At 45.9% G+C, this 22261-nt stretch overlaps 1 protein-coding gene across 5 annotated transcripts in view; it reads right to left on the reverse strand.

The window, feature by feature from the left end:
- The window catches only part of MYO18B (myosin XVIIIB), a 349431-nt gene that overhangs the window by 159949 nt on the left and 167221 nt on the right, over nt 1–22261 (reverse strand). For all 5 annotated transcript variants that reach the window (XR_014519475.1, XR_014519476.1, XM_083476633.1 and 2 more), the window contains 6 exons: nt 21648–21713; nt 21385–21513; nt 19767–19910; nt 17427–17516; nt 13755–13874; nt 5106–5214 (listed from right to left, as the gene is read on the reverse strand). Coding sequence is in view for 3 of the 5 variants with exons in the window: in XM_083476633.1 (XP_083332759.1) it covers nt 5106–5214; nt 13755–13874; nt 17427–17516; nt 19767–19910; nt 21385–21513; nt 21648–21713 (658 nt within the window). In the remaining 2 variants the exon portion in view is untranslated. The remainder of the gene's footprint in view (nt 1–5105; nt 5215–13754; nt 13875–17426; nt 17517–19766; nt 19911–21384; nt 21514–21647; nt 21714–22261) is intronic.

Here is a 22261-nt window from a genome sequence, read left to right on the forward strand (position 1 = left end):
AGTAGAAAGGAAAATTGGACTTAAAAGTTTATTTTAATTTGGTACTGAAACGGGAAGGTCTAAACAGGAAGTCAGCCTTCCGTTTCTTTGTAGATAGATTAAAGCAAAGACATGGCAAACTAGAGTTCAGAAAATCGCTTGCAAAGGATTAACTTTCACCATTTAAGATTGTTGAACCCCCTTCGAAAGCAGGAGAAGTGGGGGGATTTTATCTGGACTGTTTAAACCTGCAGAAGTGAGTGTAAAGCAAAGTAATTTTCTACCGTCTTGATCCTGGAGCGGGGTGTCAGGACTGACGTTTTTTGAAGCTCATTGACCAGAGACAAACGTTTTTGACAGATAGCTAAAAGAAGAGAAACATAGTGATTCCATTGTTCCCTTTCGCATTTTAAAGGAACAAATATTGACAAAATAACTGAAAAAGGAAACTTTGTTGTTAGAACTGCTTTTAAAAGAAAAGAACAAATAGGAGTTTTTCCCCTAGAGGGAGCCTGTGAAACTGTAACCAATTCTGAATCGGGGAGCTTGGAGCTGTTACAGATTACGATCGTGGGAATAGACTTCTGACCTTGGGACAATGTATTCAGAAGCTCTGTTGTGTGCTCTCTGTAAAACAAGTGCCCTATTGGAACAGCTACATGAGAAGACGGACTTGATGACTGATGCGATCAGAAATTTTGAACAGGCAGTGGGAAATTATATGGAGCCCACCCAGAAATCAAATCAGGAGTGTGCCCTGACAGAACAGATGAGGGAAGAGGATTTTGCTGAATCTTGGGCGCCAGAGATGGAGGGAGTTGTGGCCCAGCAGGAACATGAGTTTTTGGATTTGACAAATGAGCTTGGAAAAAGCCAGATTTGGAAAGATAAAGTTTGGTTTGGCTTGGAAATGGGGGGTTGGATAGACCCCCCCTATGCAGGGATGTTTGGACTTTTCAAGTCTGGTAATGGGCCGTGAGATGTTTGGGGTTGTGGGGGCTCTTAATTTTGGAGGGACTTTGAAACAGGTTCTTAAATACCACATGGAGTTCAGTCTGGACTATGGAAAAGGGGCTGATTTGTCGAGAAGGGTCAAAAACATTGTTAAGCTGGAGTTCCCACGAGTGAAAGGAGCAGGAGACAAAGGAAAATATAGCTATAAATATGAAGAAGAGCTGCGGAAGGGACATGGAAGGGACTTAAGGGCTTCGGATATAAGATTACCAGGTTAATGAGCTAGATTGATGGGATAGAAAGGACTGACAAAACCCGGTACCAGGAGGAAGAGACGCTGGATGAAGATTGGATTTTTTTCCCCTCTATTAGGATTGTTTTACAAAATTGATGAATGTTAGAAAAATGTTGGAAATTATTTGGCTTTAGTAAAAATATTTAAAGAATTATGTAAGAATATTATGGTTATGAGAAATTGGTAAAAGACTTAAGTTTTAAGCTTTAAGGTTTTTTATAGTAAGATAAGATTAAAATAGATTAAGGTAATGTAATGACAGAATATTATGAAATATGGAAAGGATTTGCTGCGACAATTAACAACTAGGATACAAAAAAAGGGAGGAGGAGGAGGTCAAAGAAAGAAGGTAATGACAGTTAAGGATTTGAGAATATTGGATTTGTTTTTAAATGTTTGTGGTATATTTTTGTTTTTTGATCGTGTTGTGTTATTTTTTTATTTTTATTTTGATTATTTTGTATTGTTTGATGTGGTTTGTTTTTTCTTGGTTCCCCCCCCCCTCTTTTTCTACCTTGTTTTCTTTTTTAATTCTAAAATTTTTTCAATAAATATCATTTAAAAAAACAAACAAAGGGGACACAAGGAAATAATCTTAACTAAGAGATTCAAAGGAATCCCCAAACCAGCTTTTAGCTATATTGAGAGGAATCTGCTCTGCTACAGCACTTACTAGTGTGAGTGAAGGAAGGATAATAGTTATTCAATATGTCCTTTCCTACTATCCTTAACATTGCCACAAAAAGTGGATAAAAAGTGGATAGAGGGGAAAAATTTCTCCACCTCTTAGAGCACCAGAATGTGTGGATGTCTAATGAAGCTGAATGCTGGAAAATTCAGGACAGATAAAAGAAATAATTTTTGGGGGACATCTTGGTTAACCCAGTAAAGGTATTGTCCTTATACACTTTCTAACATTTTTATTTAATGGTTCTGATAAAATGGAGCACTCTGCTTGAAGGCAGGGTACCCAGCCTGGTCCCCTGAAGATGATGCTGAACTACAACTCCCATCAACACTGACCACTGGGCATGCTAGCTAAGGGGCTGATGGGAATTGGGATCCAACAATATCTGGCTTAAAGGGGCATCCTGTTTTCCTTTCAAAATAGCCCCATTGATTTGAAATGGCCTTGAACAGAGATGCTGAAAGGTAACAGAATCATAGAATGGTAGAATTGGAAGGTATCCCCAAGGGTCATCTAGTCCAAGTCCCTGCAATGCAAAAATCACAGCTAAAGAATCCCTAACAGATGGTCTTCCACACTCTGTTTAAAAACCTCCATGGAAGGAGAATCCACCACCATTCAAGGGAGTCCATTCCACTCCATGGTGTCATGGACTGGGGGGGGGGTGCAGAGAAGTGGTGGGAGGCACCAACTGGGGAAACCCCAGGGGAAGAAGGCTCAGAGCCAGGGGGTTGGTGGTGGGACAATGAGTGGTTGGAAGAAGAAGAGGGAGCAGACTGGGAGGAGGAGGTGTCAGAGGCAGAAGACGTAACAGGGTTTAGTGAGCAGGAAGTGGCTGCGGTAGTGAGCAGTTCAGACTCTGAGGCTGAAGTGGAGGCTGGAAAGGAGGGTGGCTAAGAAGCAGAGCTGAGTCAGGCAGATGAAGAATCCAGGGAGTCTCCCCCTCCTGCTACAACCCTACAACAGTGTTCCCCAACCTTGGGCCTCCAGCTGTTTTTGGACTACAACTCCCATCATCCCTTGCTAGCAAGACCAGGGGTCAAGGATGATGGGAATTGTAGTCCAAAAACAGCTGGAGGCCCAAGGTTGGGGAACACTGTCCTAGAACGTGCAGAGAAGTGAAAAGAGCAGAGCAGAGATTGGTTGTGCTCAGAGGCAGTTGGCGACTGCTTGGGAAAGACCCTGGAGAGCAGGAGCCTCAGAGAGCAGTGGGAAGAGTGCTGCCTCACTGAGGCAATACCTAATGGAAAGAGTGCTGGGATCACTAGGCCTGCACAGTTTTGGTTTCTTTGAATAAAGAGTTTTCACTGAAACCATGTTTTTTATTGCTGACCTACGCTTGACTCCAGCTCTTGACACATGGCTCTTACTGTCAGATAGTTCTTCCTACAGTTGAGTTGGACTCTCCTTTCTTGCAATTTGAATTCATCTTTCCCTCTGAAGCAGCAGCAGCAACAGAAAACAAGCTTCTTCCACCTTCCAGGCGACAGCCCTCCAGGTATTCAGTCTCCTCTTTTCCAGGCTACCCATACACTCCCTCAACTGTTCCTCATAAAGTTTGCTTTCTAAACCCTTCATCATCTTGGCCACCTTCCTCTGCACAAATTTCAGCTTGTCAATATCTGTCTTAAATGATGCTGACACATCAGAATCCGCTGCACTAAACTTGTGAGATAGTTTGATGGAGTTCCTTGATCTACATGGTTGCAGGGCTTAAGCACATGTGGTGGGAACACAACTGAAAGCTAATGGCTTAAAATGGTATGACTTCAGAAGCTGGTGCAAATTGCTGAATGGTACCACCTGTATCACAGAAGTAGTGTTTGGATTGAAATATCGCAGGCCAGCTCTGTCATTAGGCAGAGTGAGCAAGTGCTTCAGGGGGTAGGTGGTGGGGGGACAGTGGTGGCATCCCTTAACTGTTCCTTCTGAACTTCCCGGCCATTCATCTCCATCAGCAGACAGAGCTATGCATGTCACACAGTTTGCTATGCACCCCCTAAATTAGTGCACTGCTTCAGGTATGAATCCTGTTGCTTGTGCTGTTGATGTAAGATTCAGGTGCCAGCACAGTTGGCTTCTGTATGCAGGAAGAAGGCCTTTGCTCCCATTTTGAAGTGGATTTGCCATAACTTCAGCCACCTAAAGCAATTTCCCCACAAATTAGGAGCCTTTGCACATCTCCGCACAGTCTTGGTACCGGGGATTGCGGGGGGGGGGGGAGTTGAGGAAATAAAACTCAGCTCCTTTCTCTCTCAACCTTCACAATAACCTTAGCTGTTGTGTGCGGACACTGAAACACCAATTCGCAAGGTTTTCTGAGCAATCTGCTGCTACAAAATCTGCCTGACATATCTGGAGCACAAATTCTCCAGGGCAACCAAGATGAGGTTTTACGCAAACTGACATACTCTCAGCACCACCCTGCTGCCTCTCTCCAGTCAGAATGACGAGGAGAGACAGATGTCACTCCTGAGAACTGTTGGATGGAGCAATCTGGAATGATGGCAGAGAGAAAAGAACAGGGGAGGGAAGCAGGCGACTAAGTTACAAGGAGGCTGGAAATTAAGGCTTAAGGGATGGATCCAAACTACAAGAAAGAAGATTCCACCTAAACATTAGGAAGAACTTCCTGACAGTAAGAGCTGTTTGACAGTGGAATTTGCTGCCAAGGAGTGTGGTAGAGTCTCCTTCTTTGGAAGTCTTTAAGCAGAGGCTTGACAACCATTTGTCAGGAGTGCTCTGATGGTGTTTCCTGCTTGGCAGGGGGTTGGACTCGATGGCCCTTGTGGTCTCTTCCAACTCTGTGATTCTATGATTCTCCCTCCTCTATGTGACATCCTTTTATATATTTGAACATGGCTATCATATCACCCCTTAACCTCCTCTTCTCCAGGCTAAACATGCCCAGCTCCCTTAGCCGTTCCTCATAAGGCATCATTTCCAGGCCTTTGACCATTTTGGTTGCCCTCCTCTGGACACGTTCCAGTTTGTCAGTGTCCTTCTTGAATTGTGGTGCCCAGAACTGGACACAGAACTGGATTTGGAAGGAAGGAAGAAAACGACATCTCAAAACACAACTTTTTGGTTACCTAAAATATGGTCCAGAATTTCAGAGAGTGAACTTAGACTTGGAGGAAGGAGATGCCATGAAGTAAGAAAGCCTGCCATTTGAAGGATGCCCCCTACCTTTGCCAGAGCTGCTTGCCCCAGTTTCGTGCAAATGAAGCTGCTGCTGTGCCTCTTCCAGCTGCTTCTCTGCCGACTCCAGCTTCTTCTGCAGTTGGTCATGCTTGGTCTGAAACAGAAGAGTGACTCAGAAGGCCTGCTCCACATGCTGCACAGCCATTGTGCTCCTTGCAGGCTCTCAGAGACCAGGGTTTCCCACAGCAATCCCAGAAGAGCCTAAGTGCCAAGTGTGTGTCCTTAAAAGAGAGCTCCAGTCAATCCCTCAAAAATATACACAGGTGTTAAAGGGAGGGCTGGTACATTTGAACCCACATTCATGTTCACCACCCACAGCTGCTCCCACGGAGCCTCTCAAGAGGTTAAGGATCTTATTTCCTTGACATCTGATGGGAGGGCGTTCCACAGGGCGGGCACCACTACCAAGAAGGCCCTCTGCCTTGTTCCCTGTAGCTTTGCTTCTCACAGTGAGGGAATTGCCAGAAGGCCCTCGGAGCTGGACCTCAGTGTCCGGATAGAACAATGGGGGTGGAGGCACTCCTTCAGGTATACTGGGACGAGGCAGTTTAGGGCTTTAGAGGGCAGCACCAACACTTTGAATTCTGCTCAGAAACATACTAGGAGCCACTGCAGGTCTTTCAGGACTGGTGTTATATGGTCTCAGCGGCCACTCCCAGTCACTAGTCTAGCTGCTGCATTCTGGATTAGTTGTGGTTTCCGGGTCACATTCAAAGGTAGCCCCACATAGAGTGCACTGCAGGAGTCCAAGTGAGAGATAACCAGAGTATGCACCACTCTGGCGAGACAGTCCCCGGGCAGGTAGGGTCTCAGTCTGTGTACTAGATGGAGCTGGTAGGCAGCTGCCCTGGATACAGAATTGACCTGTGCCTCCATGGACAGCTGTGAGTCCAAAATGACTCCCAGACTACGCACCTGATCCTTCAGGGGCACAGTTACCCCATTCAGGACCAGGAAGTCACCCAAACCTGCCCACCATGTCACCCCAAAACAGTACTTCTGTCTTGTCAGGATTCAGCCTCAATCTGTTAGCCACCATCCATCCTCCAACCGCCTCCAGACACTCACTGTGCTGGTCCCGGGGGGAGGTTACCGTGAGGCGTGGTCAGAGTCTGGTCCTGGGTCAAGGGTCTAGAGACAGTCTACAAAGGGCGAAGCGGGATCCAAAGCAAGAAGCCGGGCGTGGTCGGGAACTCCGGAAGAACAGGACTGGGTGCTGGCAGAAGCAGGTTTCCAGCGACGTTGCTTCCGCCTGGGACCAGGCTGACTGGCCTTTATCTTCTCTGAGGCCAGGGGTGGTCCCGGCCCACAGGTGACCCGCCTCTCCTGGCCTTAAGGCTAGCACTCCTCCTGAGAGAACCCAGTTCCCTCCGCCTCTCTGCCCTGAGCCTCTGCAGCTCAGGAGAGGCTGGAGAGTTACTGGACCCAGGGAGTGGCTCACCTTCCCCTGACAGGGCTGGGAGAGGCGCACCTGTAGGCAATGGGTCCTCAATCACCTCCGGAGCCCGAGTGGATTCATCTGGTGTCTGCTCCTGAGGATCTGGCACAGGTGCAGGTGCTTCAGATTCAAGGCCCTGCCCCGGCTCTGCTGGCCCTGTAGGCAGGGATTCCTGTGCAGGATGGGATTCCTCCGGTTCAGCCTCTGAATCAGATTCCCAGGCCATCACACTCACACAGGACCTTCATCACCTTCACTGGTTCTGATTTAGAAGAGAGATAGAGCTGGGTATCATCCGCATACTGATGAACACCCAGCCCAAAGCCCCTGATGATCTCTCCCAGCGGCTTTATATAGATGTTAAAAAGCATGGGGGAGAGGACAGGACCCTGAGGCACCCCACAAGTGAAAGCCCAGGGGTCTGAACACTCATCCCCCCCCCACTTTCAGAACAGTGCCCAGGAAGAAGGAACAGAACCACTGTATAATAGTGTCCCCAGCTCCCAGCTCCTCTAAACGGTCAAGAAGGATGCTATGGCCAATGGTATCAAAGGCCACTGAGAGATCCAGCAGAACTAGGAAACAGGTTTCACCTTTGTCCCTAGCCTGCCAGAGATCATCAACCACTGCGACCAAGGCAGTTTCAGTCCCATGATGAGGCCTGAATCCTGACTGGAAGGGATCCAAATGGTCCGCTTCTTCCAGGCGTGCCTGGAGTTGTTCAGCAATCACACACTCAATCACCATGCCCAAGAATGGAAGATTTGAGACCGGGTAATAGTTGGGCATATTGTTGTTGTTTAGTCATTTAGTCGTGTCCGACTCTTCATGACCCCATGGACCAGAGCACGCCAGGCACTCCTGTCTTCCACTGCCTCCCACAGTTTGGTCAAACTCATGTTGGTAGCTTCGAGAACACTGTCCAACCATCTTGTCCTCTGTTGTCCCCTTCTCCTTGTGCCCTCCATCTTTCCCAACATCAGGGTCTTTTCCATGGAGTCTTCTCTTCTCATGAAGTGGCCAAAATATTGGAGCCTCAGCTTCACAATCTGTTCTTCCAGTGAGCACTCAGGGCCGATTTCCTTCAGAATGGATACGTTTGATCTTCTTGCAGTCCATGGGACTCTCAAGAGTCTCTTCCAACACCATAATTCAAAAGCATCAATTCTTCAGCGAGCGGCCTTCTTTATGGTCCAGCTCTCACTTCCATACATCACTACTGGGAAAACCATAGCTTTTACTATACGGACCTTTGTTGGCAAGGTGATGTCTCTGCTTTTTAAGATGCTGTCTAGGTTTGTCATTGCTTTCCTCCCAAGAAGCAGGCGTCTTTTAATTTCGTGACTGCTGTCACCATCTGCAGTGATCATGGAGCCCAAGAAAGTAAAATCTCTCACTGCCTCCATTTCTTCCCCTTCTATTTGCCAGGAGGTGATGGGCCAAGTGGCCATGATCTTTGTTTTTTGTTTTTTTGATGTTGAGCTTTAGACCATATTTTGCGCTCTCCTCTTTCACCCTCATTAAGAGGTCCTTTAATTCCTCCTCACGTTCTGCCATCAAGGTTGTGTCATCTGCATATGGTGATCAGGCACTCCCATTTCTTTAAGAACTTGCCATAGTTTGCTGTGGCCTACACAGTCAAAGGTTTTTGCAAAGTCAATGCAGCAGAAGTAGATGTCTTTCTGGAACTCTCTAGCTTTCTCCATAATCCAGCACATGTTTGCAGTTTGGTCTCTGGTTCCTCTGCCCCTTCGAAATCCAGCTTGCACTTCTGGGAGTTCTCAGTCCACATACTGCTTAAGCCTGCCTTGTAGAATTTTAAGCATAACCTTGCTAGCGTGTGAAATGAGTGCAATTGTGCGGTAGTTGGAGCATTCTTTGGCACTGCCCTTCTTTGGGATTGGGATGTAGACTGATCTTCCCCAATCCTCTGGCCACTGCTGAGTTTTCCAAATTTGCTGGCATATTGAGTGTAGCACCTTAACAGCATCATCTTTTAAAATTTTAAATAGTTCAGCTGGAATATCATCACTTCCACTGGCCTTGTTATTAGCAGTGCTTTCTAAGGCCCATTTGACTTCACTCTCCAGGATGTCTGGCTCAAGGTCAGCAACCACACTACCTGGGGTATACGAGACATCCATTTCTTTCTGGTATAGTTCCTCTGTGTATTCTTGCCACCACTTCTTGATGTCTTCTGCTTCTGTTAGGTCCTTACCACTTTTGTCTTTTATTATGGTAATCTTTGTACGAAATGTTCCTTTCATATCTCCAATTTTCTTGAACAGAACTCTGGTTTTTCCCATTCTATTGTTTTCCTCTATTTCTTTGCATTGCTCGTTTAAGAAGGCCTTCTTGTCTCTCCTTGCTCTTTTTTGGAAATCTGCATTCAATTTCCTGTATCTTTCACTATCTGCCTCACATTTTGCTTGCCTTCTCTCCCCCGCTATTTGTAAGGCCTCATTGGACAGCCACTTTGCTTTCTTGCTTTTCATTGGGATGGTTTTCATTGCTGCCTCTTCAGTTTACGCTTGAATTTTGCTATAAGAAGCTGATGATCTGAGCCACAGTCAGCTCCAGATCTTGTTTTTGCTGACTGTATAGAGCTTCTCCATCTTTGGCTGCAGAGAATATAATCAGTCTGATTTCGATGCTGCCCATCCCATCTGGTGATGTCCATGTGTAGAGTCATCTCTTGTGTTGTTGGAAAAGAGTGTTTGTGATGACCAGCTTGTTCTCTTGGCAGAACTCTATTAGCCTTTGCCCTGCTTCGTTTTGAACGAAGGCCAAACTTGCCAGTTGTTCCTTTTATCTATTGACTCCCTACTTTGGCATTCCAATCCCCTTATAATGAGAAGAACATCCTTCTTTGGTGTCACTTCTATAAGGTGTTGTAAGTCTTCATAGAATTGTTCAATTTCAGTTTCTTCAGCTCCAGTAATTGGTGCATAAACTTGGATTACTGTGCTGTTAAAAGGTCTGCCTTGGATGCGTATCGAGATCATTCTATCATTTTTGAGATTGCATCCCAGTACAGCTTTCGCCACTCTTTTGTTGACTATGTAGGCCACTCCATTTCTTTTACGGGATTCTTGCCCACAGTAGTAGATATGATGGTCATCTGAGCTGAAATCCCATCCGTTTTAGTTCACTGATGCCCAGGATGTCAATATTTATTCTTGCCATCTCATTTTTGACCACATCCAACTTACCAAGGTTCATGGTTCTTACATTCTAAGTTCCTATGCAATATTTTTCTTTACAGCATTGGACTTTCCTTTCGCTTCTAGGCATATCCACAACTGAGCGACCTTTCGGCTTTGGCCCAGCCGCTTCATCAGCTCTGAATCTACTTGTACTTGTCCTCCGCTCTTCTGCAGTAGCATGTTGGATGCCTTCCGACCTGAGGGGCTCATCTTCCAGCGTCATAACTTTTATATGCCTGTTTTGTCCATGGAGTTTTCTTGGCAGGGATACTGGAGTGGTTTGCCGGTTCCTGCTCCAAGTGGATGACATTTGGTCAAAACTCTCCACTATGACCTGTCCATCTTGGGTGGCCCTACATGGCATACCTCATAGCTTCTCTGAGTTATTCAAGCCCCTTCACCACAGCAAGGCAGTGATCCATGAAGGGGGTTGGCCATATTGGCTGAGTCTAAAGATGTTTTTTTAAGAAGTGGTTTAATGACCGCCTCTTCCAGTGGGTCTGGGAGGGCTCCCTCACAAAGGGAAGCATTCACCACTCCGCAGAGCCCATCGCCCAGCCCTTCCCAGCTCGCTTTTATGCGCCAGGATGGGCAAGGATCAAGGAGACAGGTGGTCGGTTTCTCTTGTCCAAGCAGCCTGTCCTCATCCTCAGGGGTAACAGATTGAAATTGATCCCGTACAACTTGACTAGACAGCTCTGGTAGAGTCTATCTCTTTCTGAATCCGAGCGACTTTATCTGCAAAAAAACTTTGCAAAATATTGTAGGAGAGTTTGGGGTCCTTACTGGGCCCCAATGGCGAAGGTGGTTCCGTTACATTTTTTTAAAAAAAGATATTTATTAAAGTTTTTAAAATATAACAATAGAAATAAAATAATACAAAATACAATATAAAAATAATTAAAAAACAACAATTTTCCATAACATATATTCCTTACGCTTATGTCCCCAGATCTCCTCATACCTCCCTTCTTTGTATTCCACTTCAATTTGTTAGTTCAGCAAATCCTTACCATTAAGCTTTAACCCATTTGTAAACTTTTTTTCTTTCGTATCTGCATTACAGCTGGAAACCCCTTAGTTTCTTTCCAACATTCTTCTAACATTCATCAATTTTACAATATTTCTGTAAATAGTCTTTAAATTTCTTCCAGTCTTCTTTCACCAACTCTTCTCCCTGGTCTCGGATTCTGCCAGTCATTTCTGCCAATTCCATGTAGTCAATCACCTTCATCTGCCATTCTTCCAGAGTGGGTAGCTCTTGTGTCTTCCAATACTTTGCAATGAGTATTCTTGCTGCTGTTGTAGTATACATGAAAAAAGTTCTGTCCTTCTTTGGCACCAATTGGCCGACAATGCCCAGGAGAAAGGCCTCTGGTTTCTTCAGGAAGGTATATTTAAATACCTTTTTCAGTTCATTATATATCATTTCCCAGAAAGCCTTAATCTTTGGGCACGTCCACCAAAGGTGAAAGAATGTACCTTCCGTTTCTTTACATTTCCAACATTTATTATCGGGCAAATGATAGATTTTTGCAAGCTTGACTGGGGTCATGTACCACCTGTATATCATTTTCATAATATTCTCTCATAAGGCATTACATGCCGTAAACTTCATACCTGTGGTCCATAACTGTTCCCAGTCAGCAAACATAACATTATGTCCAACATCTTGTGCCCATTTAATCATAACAGATTTCACCGTTTCATCCTGAGTATTCCATTTCAACAGCAAGTTATACATTCTTGACAGATTCTTAGTTTTGGGTTCTAACAGTTCTGTTTCTAGTTTTGACTTTTCCACCTGGAAGCCGATTTTCTTGTCCAAATGATATGCCTCCATTATCTGATAATAATGAAACCAATCTCTCACTTTGTTTTTTAATTTTTTGAGACTCTGCAATTTCAATTTGTCTCCTTCTTGTTCCAAAATTTCCCAATATGTCGGCCATTTGGCCTCCATATTGAGCCTTTTCTGAGCTTTTGCTTCCATTGGTGACAACCACCTTGGGGTTTTATTTTCCAATAAGTCTTTATATCTTACCCAGACATTAAACAATGCTTTCCTGACAATATGGTTTTTGAATGCTTTATGTGCTTTGACCTTATCATACCATAAGTATGCATGCCATCCAAATACATTGTTAAAGCCTTCTAAGTCTAAAATGTCTGTGTTTTCAAGAAGTAGCCATTCTTTCAACCAGCAAAAGGCTGCTGATTCATAGTAAAGCTTAAGGTCTGGCAGGGCAAATCCACCCCTTTCCTTTGCATCTGTTAATATCTTGACTTTTATTCTGGGCTTCTTGCCCTGCCAGACAAATCTAGAGATATCTCTCTGCCACTTCTTGAAACAATCAATTTTGTCCACAATTTGCAGTGTTTGAAACAGAAACAACATTCTTGGCAATGCATTCATCTTTATCACAGCAATACGGCCCAGCAGTGAAAGCTTTCCATGAAGTCCCGAGCAGCCCCTTGTAAGGTCATGTTGGCATGGATGTTAAAACCCCCTAGAAAAACCAAACTAGATGTCTCCAGGAGAACATACGCAATGACCTGAAGCAGCTCGGCCAGGGGATCCTTGGTGCAGTGGGGAGGTCATTACACCAAAAGGAATCCTGTACTGCCCCTATTGCCCAACTTCCAGAGCATGCACTCAGAAAACTGGGTCTTCCCAATAGGATGTCTGGTGTAAAATAATGACTTCCTAAAAGTCACTGTAATCCCCCCTCCCTGCTCACATGACCTGGGTTGCTGTGCGTAAAAGAAACCTGGTGGACAAGCAGCAGCAAGAACAGACCCATCTGCTTCATCCAACCAAGTCTCTATTACACATGCAAGGTCAGTCCCAAAGTCACCGTCCAGTGGAGTTCCCTGAAGCAGCCAAGCCATGGTTCATCAACAGAGAAAACAGAGAAAACTGAGCAAACAGAGTCTCTGGATTGCTTCCCTGTGCCTCTCCACTTGACAAAGAATATGATCCTCACCTGCCCTGAGCCTCATCCAGCTGAGTGCCCACAACCTCCTTCCAGACCTAACATGATCTTCATCTGGTCCACTAGTGAGTTGGGCTGTGTTCCCTTGCCTGCTTAAGTTTCCTTGAGTGCACTTTCTGCTGTTTCCAGAGCCTGCCGTATCTGTGAATATGGGGGTACCTCTGGTTCTGGTGATGTGTCTCATCCCCTGGCTCCTGTGAATTGTCCACTAGCCACTCAACATCCTCTGAAGCCCCATGAGTACCTCCTAAGTTCCCAATCTCCCCTCTTCAGCTGTGCACCAAACATGGCTGCACCCCTCACTGGGATCCGCCTCCCTTTCCTTGGTGTCTTGCCAGCTCATTACACTGGCTTTCTCAGTTGAGCCCCTAAGATCAGCAGATAAGGCTTTGACCTTTATCTGGATCAAGACTTCTTGGAAGTGCACCAGCACTATAGAGCACCATTCCCAGGGAAGTTCTACTCCCTCTTTGAACATCAAGCATAAAATGATTCCCTGCCCCCAGCAGCATATAGGAGAGGAGCCTGGTTTCCAAGTGGCTTGTCAGATGCTGGAAATAGTAGGTGATGGGACTTTAAAATTATTATGACTGAGGGTTCATACAGACTTCCTTTTGTGCCATGTTTCTAGGCAAAGGTCAGGGCTTTAAGGTGCCATGTCTGAGATTTCCTTGCAAAAACCTGTTCTTTACCGCTGAATCAGAGCAAATGGCAATCTGTAGAAAACCAAAATTGCTGTTTGTTCCAATTCAGCATTAAAGAGCAGGTTTCCACTCTGGATTTTTAAATGTCATGCAAACATATCTTCTTTCTCCGACAATGTATAAATGGACATCCCAAGGGGAGGGTCTGCAAAATGTCTTGGGCGGGCCCTGCAGGGCTGTTTGGGTGAAAAGGTTGCTTTTCCTCCATGTCCTGTGGAGAAATTGTGCAAAGACCCAACATACAAGTTCCATCTCACTGCCCCCCCCCAGCCCTCCCATTGGGCACATACCTGCAGCTCTCTGACCTCTCTTGACCCTCTCAGTCTTTCAGCTCGTTCACCTTCCAGGACCTGACAGGCAACATCACTTTTCAAGCGTTCATCTGACAGCTCCGTCGTGAGGTCTATGATCTGAAGTGGGGAGAAGAAATGCAACAGGTCGCATGAGGCAGCTCTGAACTTGCTTCAATCAGGCAAGCGGGGGCGGGGGCGTTGTGCAGTCAAGGGCTCTCTCAAGCATTCCTGGTGTTCACAAGCACCCAAAATTTAAGCTGCTTTCTTCTTGTTGTATTGCAGGAGATTGGACTGGATGACCCTTTTGGCCCCTTCCATCTCTACAATTCTATGATTCAGTGTCTTTCATTGCTCTCCATTCGACCCCAGCAGAATCCAGAATGAGCTAAGGCTGCAAATGTTCTTTTTCCAGACATAAAGAGTAAAGCCTCCCCAAGGCCAAACCCTTCACGCAAGTCCCACTCTCTCCCCAATGCATTTTCAAGGACCCCAAATGAAGCAATGACAATGAGGAAGCCCCACGTCTGGGTCTCCATTAGGCTCCAGATGCTGCTGACAATATCTAGGGACCCTGGGAACAAGTGAAAATACATTTCCCATGGTTCCCAACATCCCTAGAGCAAACTGGGGAAAGGCAGGTTAGCCCACAATGGCCTTTATGTAAATAAACAAATTAGCATCTATTTCTATAAGTTAGCTTGTGCAAATATTACACAAATTTCTGTGGTGTGTGTGAGTGAGAGGGTGGGAGGGAGGGAGTGTCATGGGACAGAGGGAGATATGCCTAAGTGAACACCTTAAGTGAACCTGTCTGGATGGGTTGAGGTGGAGTGAACTAGGAGAAATCCCTTCTGCAAAATAAATAAATACAGTGGAAAAACGTTATTCAAAAGCATAGACTTCTGCATAATAAATACAGAGCCAGTTGTAACTTCACTTCAGGGTTGCTGCCATCAGGTGGGGTGCGTACTCTTTAGAGCACCACCCCGCTTCCTGGTGAGAACTCATTCTCTCCCAAGTTTCTGGACAGACTTGGAAGGCGGTGGGGTATGAGATTCACTGCTTTGCACTTTGATATTATGGCCAGCCAATTTATTGGAGCTTTCTTGTCCCCCTGTGACATTTGGGGAGCACGGGGTTCTCTCTGAAAAGTGTTGCAGCCACTGCTGTGAATATTTGCCCTCCCTTTCTGTGATCCCCATAAGAGTTATCAGTGAGAATGGTTAAGAGCGTCTCCGCTCCTCCACCTGCAGCTGCTGGGTGACCTTGGGCTAGTCACACTTCTTGGAAGTCTCTCAGCCCCACTCACCTCACAGAGTGTTTGTTGTGGGGGAGGAAGGGAAAGGAGAATGTTAGCTGCTTTGAGACTCCTTGTTGTTGTTTAGTCGTTTAGTTGTAAAAGTCCTTTACCTTTACAAATCTTTTCAAGCAATTTTCTCTGATATAACGTATTTTTAAAGTTTATGATTACTTTTATACTCCACCTTCCCTTGAAGCAGCTCAAGGCGGCACACACAATTCTCCCTCTCCCTATTTTATCCTCTGCCCCGAGGTCACCCAGTGAGCTTCATGACTGAGCAGGGGCTGTTTGAACCCTGTTTTTCCAAGTCCAAGTCCAGCACTCTAATCATTCCGCTGAGATTTTTAGTATTACTTGCATTAATATATGCATTTGGTATTTTGACAGAGAGCTGTGCTTGGTATGCATATTGTTTCAGGAGCGTAAATTTAGGAAGGTTTACATTTTAATGGAAGCCAAACCAAATATCTTCACCATCCCTAGGGAGTGATTACATTAGAAATGTTCAATCCATGTCGGTTTTCTTTTCTGCCCCATCATAGTTGCTTTTGGGATTCTAGCTGCTCCCTTCTCTAGCACACCTTCATGGGGACACAGCATATAGGGCACAGGAAAGGCCATAACTCAGCTGCAGAGCATGTCTTCAGCAAGTCCCTGGTTCAGTCCCTGGTATCCAGGGGGGCATAGCATGGGGGCTGCTAGGGTGAGCGCCCCAGGCCCATGGGGGGGTGTGCTGCTCATGCCACCCTCCCCAAGCCAGCCCTGTGCCACTTTATGATCAGATCCCAACCTCCCAAACGGCTTAGGGAGGGAGGTGTGAGAAAGATGCAACAGCCTTGCACCCTTCGATCCCAGCCTGAATTGGGTGTGCTAGGCATCTCCATTTGGCCAAACTGCCCTCATGTGCCCCCCTGACATCACAATGGCTTCAGGAATGGGAGGGTAGATAAAATTCTGACTGTGCCAAAAGGGAGATCAGCGGTTTCAGGCGTGATCGCGGAATAGTACTTCCTCCTGAGTTAATAATAATAATAATAATAATAATAATAATAATAATAATAATAATAAATATTTATATCCCGCCCTCCCCAGCCGAAGCCGGGCTCAGAGCGGCTAACAACAGTCAACAGTTTTAAATCACGTAAAATGACAGAAATAAGGTGGGTCCTGGAAACATACATACAGTAGTTTTCCAAGTGTCAGAGGCAGAGGCACGAAGTTGCATCTTGAGCATTTGCCAGAAGCTGAGTGTAGACTAATCTATACTGGTGAGTTAAATGTTAAAAATGTGTGGTAAAATGTGACACCAGAGGGCGCTGCAGAGCAGTGATCTGTTGCCAATGAGAAATTGCATTGGGACCTATAGTTTTTTAATAGTGTGTTTTAAATAGCATTTTCCAGATCAGTGTAAATCCAGCCTGTATTATGAAGGTGCTAGATGCACCTCTGTGGGAAGGAGTTCCACAGCCCAGGGTTGCCATGGAGAAATGCACACTAAAAAGCTGCTGAATTTTCATTAGGACTTCTCTTTTTTTTAATGTGAACTGTGCACTGCTCTGGTTTCACCAGAAGCGGCTTAGTCATGCTGGCCACATGACCCAGAAAAACTGCTCCCTCGGCCAGTAATGTGAACCCCAGAGTCGTTCAAAACTGGATTTAACTGTCAGGGGTGCCTTATCTTTACCTTTTTGTGCAGAACTGAACTTAAGATGAGAAAAGCACAGAATGGACAGAAACTGAAATTGCCAGGGCCATCCATCCCTGCAGGCTCTGCCATCCAAAGTTTGGGAAAACAGAGGAGTAATTATTATGCATGTTGCATTCAACAAGAGGCCTGTCACATTTCGATATACAACCATGTCAAGCACAGTTTCACTGCTGCAACTTGTTCTCCCAAAGGAGGTTGGGAGCCACTGCTGCAGATGAGCCATTTCAGGTTGATTCAGCAAGTCTCTTCATTTTATTTATTTAATGAGAGCATTTGAACTGGGCTGTTCACCCAAAAAAATCTTCCAGAGCAGCTTACACACAACCAGCAAAAACAAGACAGTGCTTGCCTGCAGGCCCAAAACTAAAAAACAGAAAGGAACAGGGAAGGAAGGCAGGGGAGAATAACTCTCAAACGCCAATTCTTAAACAGTTGTTCTTATAAGGACCAGCTTGAATTATTGTTGTGTGAATTAAGAAAAAAGCAATCTTTGTTTAAACACCTCCAGTGAGGAAGAGTCCACTGCCTTCATTAGAGGTTTTCAAGCCGAGGTTTTAGCTGAGATTCCTGCATTGGCCCTTGAGCTCCCTTCCAACTCTACAAATCTATGATCTTGCAACCAGAAGCAAGGACAGAACCTCACACGGTTTCTATTTCTGACCTTGCTTTCCAGCTGTTCTGTGCTCTGCCGAAGCTCCTGCCGTGAAAGTTCTGAATTTTCCAATTTCTTTCGCAGCAATGCCAACTCCTCCTAAAAATGGGGAGAAAGAAGAAAACACACCCTCTTTGAGCCTTCCTGTGCCCTCCATTTGTTTATAGGCTTTGATACTGTACTTCTCCCCCTCTCAACTGTAAAATCTTTGAGTGTATGCTCCTTTTAGGTAGATACCCCCCTTTTGCTTTGCTGTACCTCATGATGTACTTTGATAGTGCAGTATGGATAGAAACTATACATAAACATGAGCACAACAGGGTATGGGAGAATGTGATGCTAGCATCCAATACCAGGATGAAGGTCTACCAGGCTTGTGTGTTGAGTACGTTGCTTTATGGAAGTGCAAAACAAGGATGTGCTCTCACAAGCCCACATTCCCAGCATGTTCACACTCCTGTCTCAGTGATGTCTACACTAGCTTGGTCATATCCACAGAATGGAAGATGTCAGGATCCCCAAGGACGTGCACTATGTGGAGCTGACTTCAGGCACCAGGCCAACTTTGTGTTACAAAGATGTCTGCAAACATGACATGAAGGCTGGCAATATCAACCATGCCATGTGGGAATCCCTTGCAGACAACTGAAAGTGCCAGGAGACACACAAACAGGTGACCAGAGGTGGAATAACTGCTGGGAGGAGCCGCAGAGAGAAGAAATGCCATGGTGCATTTGCAGCAGCACAACTGGATGCCTTCATCTGCCCCAGCTGAAACAAAACATGTCTCTCCTGCATTGGTCTCTACAGCCCCAGAAGGCTCTGTAACCTTCTAACAGCTTGATCTCTACATGCTACATAGTGACAGGATGGTCACAGAATAATTCCCTGATTACTAGTCACCATCACATTATGGAAGGTGTGTGTGTGTGTGTGTGTGTGTGTGTGTGTGTGTGAAAGAGAAAGAGGAGAGAGAGAGAGAGAGAGAGAGAGAGAGAGAGCGCAGTTGTGTGCTTCAATGATCCCTAGTTGTGTGTCTGGGGTGTGTGCAGGTACAACCACAAAGTATACTTCAACAGCACCACCAATGCACCCCCACTTCATGCAATGATTCTTGGAGGTGATGGGACCACCAAGCATCAGCCTTGACAGAGAGGTTTTGCAATTAGTGTGAGCAGAAGTTGGCACTGTGACAAAACCCCACAGCATTGAATGCTCCTGTTCAAGTGTCCAGCCAGCAACTGTTCCATTCACTTCCCTTCCCATTTTCCATTTCCTTTTCCACAAGGAGTCAGCATTCCATGGTGTCATGTTAGCTACATAAGGAAAACTGAGGTTGCAATGGGTGGATAGCAAGGGTGAGAGTCCTGTGGGCCCCTCCAGGGGCGGCTGGGCCCCAGCTCATCCTCAACAACCAGCCCATTTGGCTGCTGGGAAGTGGGAAGCCATCACCCACTGAAGGGCAAAGTGCTGGGCGGCAGCCACCTACTGCTAAGAGGGGAGAAATTAAATGGGGTGCACTCGGGGACACCACTGAGGCAAAATGTAAACTAGCCCCTGGGGACTCGCCAGTGAGAATCAAGTCCACCTATTCATTTGCCACATGGGTTCTGTCAGGCTTGGTCACACCACAATGCGACATTTACAAAATGTTTTAGGTTCAGCAGTTGGCTGGTTGGTCAAATGGCAACAGGTAAGATATAAACAGGCAGGCAGGCAAAGATGCCTTGTACTGGCTCAGATTATTTGTATTTCATCAGAACATAAGAACAGTTTGCGGGAAGAGGCCAGCATCCTGACCTCAGAGTAGCCACCCAGATGCCTATTATGGGAAACCCCCAAGCAGGATCCAAGCACAAGAGCCCTCTCCTCTCCTGGGGTGTCCAGAAGCATTGCTGCTTCCAGCTGTGGAAGCAAAACTGCAATGGGCAGTAGCCAGTGACAGCCCTCATGTTCTTGAACTTGTCTAATCCTTTAGAAATTGTCTTTTTTGCATCAGCCTGTGACCTGATCCTTCTAACTGAAGTTGCTGCAGATCAAACCTGGGACTTCTGCATGCAAAGGAAGTTCCCTTGCCTGTCACAGATCTATGGGCCCTCTGAGACAGCACCTTTTAAGCACTGTTCTAGTAATTACTGAAGTACTGAACATGATGACTTTGGGGTTCTATAATTTCCAGTTCCATATCTCTATTCATTCAATTTCCCCAATAGAGTTGGTGCCGAAAGTATGGAAAAGAATGATATGGACAGTGGCTTTGCTCTGTGGCTCATGGGAGTCCCAGCAGAACCCCTCAGAGGTCTACCTCACCATGTCTGTCCTCACCTTTCCTTCACAGTTGTCACCTACCTCTCTGACTCGGAGCTGACCTTCTGCAAGGCTGGTGCTCAACAGTGGCCGGATGCCACACATCAGTTGCCACCAGGGCCAGCCCTTCACAGCTTGGAAGATGGCCAAGTTCTTCTGGATGCACCGAATAGCCAAACGCTGAATCTGAAAGGAGAGCAGGAGTCCCCCTCAGAGCCCAGAGGGAGCAAACCATCCCAGGCAGCTGTGGAGAGAGGGAACTCTGCCCTGGGCTAGCCTGGGCACTGGGGCTCAGGTTCAACTACTAAACAGTGGCAGCAAGCATTCCCTCCACCCAGTCCCACCCCCAACACTGCATGGGGCAGAGAAGAGAGGGGAGATTGTTCTGTCTGGGAAACAGAAATGCTTGTGCTGATGGAGCAAGCATAACAGCACAATTCCTCCCTATTATTTATTTCATAACATTTATACACTGCTTGATTGCTTTTTATAAAAAGCTTGAAGTGATTTACGAAAAGGAGATAACAATGAACTTATCAATAAGAAAAAATAATAGCAATAATTTAAGACTTTCAAAATGTTAAAATAACAGTAGACTTTGTAAACATCTGGGTAGGTTTTCCTAAACAAATATGTTTTTAGCAGGTGCCAAAAAGAGCAGAGCAAAGGCGTCTGCCTGGTAGCACTAGGTAGTCAGGGAGTTCCAAAGTGTAGCTGCTGCCACACTAAAAGACAGAGTTCTTATAAATGCAGAACAGGGATTATGGGGCACCCAGAACAATGCCAATTCCGCAGATGAAAGCAGTTGAGTGGGTGCATCTGGCAGCTAAACTGATCCCAAGTTGTTAAGGACTTTATGTAGTAACAGTAACACCATGAACTTGGCCCACTAGCAAATGGGCAACCAGTGCAGACCTCTGAGCACAGGAATGATATGCTGACAAGGCCTCGCTCCTCTCCGCAATCGTGCTGTAGCCAACTGCAGCTTCCAAAGCAAGCGCAAGGGAAGCCCCTGAAGTAACTGACGCAGGAAAAGAGCTGGTTCAGAGTGGAGCAGAGGGCCTTCACAGGTGCTGGGTGCTATTTCATTAGGGAGTCTTAAGCTAGGGTTCCAGTATTTCAAAAATAGATTTTTTAATTTTTTTTTTGCCCAAAGTTGTTTACGACAGCAGAATCACAGCTACAGTGGTGCCCCGCAAGACGAATGCCTCGCAAGACAGAAAACTCGCTAGACGAAAGAGTTTTCTGTTTTGGAGGTGCTTTGCAAAACGAATCTCCTATGGGCTTGCTTCACAAGATGACAATGTCTTGCGAGTTCCTGCTGGTTTTTTCCCCTCCCCCCCTTTTTCTAAGCCGCTAAGCCGCTTATCAGCTGATCCGATCAGCAGATAAGCCGCTAAAAGCCGCTAAAAACCGCTAATAGCGCTAATAGCGCTAATAGCGCTAATAGCGCTAATCCACTAATCCGTCAATGGGCTTGCTTCGCAAGACGAAAAAACCGCTAGACGAAGAGAATCACAGAACGGATTCTTTTCGTCTTGCGAGGCACCACTGTATGAAGAAGCTGTGGTGGTGGATTTGCTCAGCAGCATCCCAAGAGATGTTAACATTTACCATGACAACAACCCCTGGCTTTGCTAATCTTCAAAGAAGAGGTTACCTTTAATTTCTTATATTTCTGACGAGAGAGAAACCCCTTGCAAGCTGCTTGGAGGAAAATCAGATTCTGAGACACCAGTTTTTCCCTCTGCTTTTCTAGCCTAGAGAGGACTCCAGCTTTCAGGAACACCTGCCCAGAAAGAAAGAGAGAAAATCAAGCCACAGGATCCGAGCAGGATAAAAGTCGGGGATGCCAAAGGGACAACTCAAAAGCTGTCATTCATCACAGGGTGAGCTCAGGACCCCCGTTGACTTCCCCTGTACCTGAGTGCGACCCACAGCAATGGTCTTCTTCTCCAAGTTGAGGGCCTGGATGAGCTCCTCCAGAGCCTGAAGAGAAAGGGAGAAGACATAGGAATGAAACTCTCCACATCCCCTTTTCTACCCAATAAGCAGAAGCTGGAGGGGGGGAGAGAATGGGGGCTTGTCCCCCATTATTGATATCTGCATTATCCAAAACCCCTTGCAACCGTCCAATGAGCCCCAGAAGTCTGTGACAGAAGTCAAATCAAACACCAACAGAGCCAAAGATTTCTGTAGGTAAGAAAGGGATTGAACATGGGTCTTCAAGAACAGACCACTTAAAAAATAATAGTTAAAACACAGCCAAAACACATTTAGAATCAGCAATTAAAATGCAGTTTGACCTTACAGATGCTCAGTGTTCAGGACTGTCTGCACCTCAGTTTCCAAAGTCCTGTCTGGACAGGAAGGCCTTAGCCTGCTGGCAGAAGGATGAGAAACTGGGAGCCTGTCTAGCCTTTCTTGGGATGGGATTCCACAGCATGGAAGCGGCCACAGGAAAGGCTTGCTCTCACCGTGCCTCTGATGTGATGGGACCAAGGGAATTCTGACATTCGTGGGACCAACATGACTAT

This window comes from Podarcis liolepis (genome assembly GCF_965112155.1).
Source record: "Podarcis liolepis genome assembly, chromosome: 15".
In the NCBI taxonomy this organism is placed as follows: domain Eukaryota; kingdom Metazoa; phylum Chordata; class Lepidosauria; order Squamata; family Lacertidae; genus Podarcis; species Podarcis liolepis.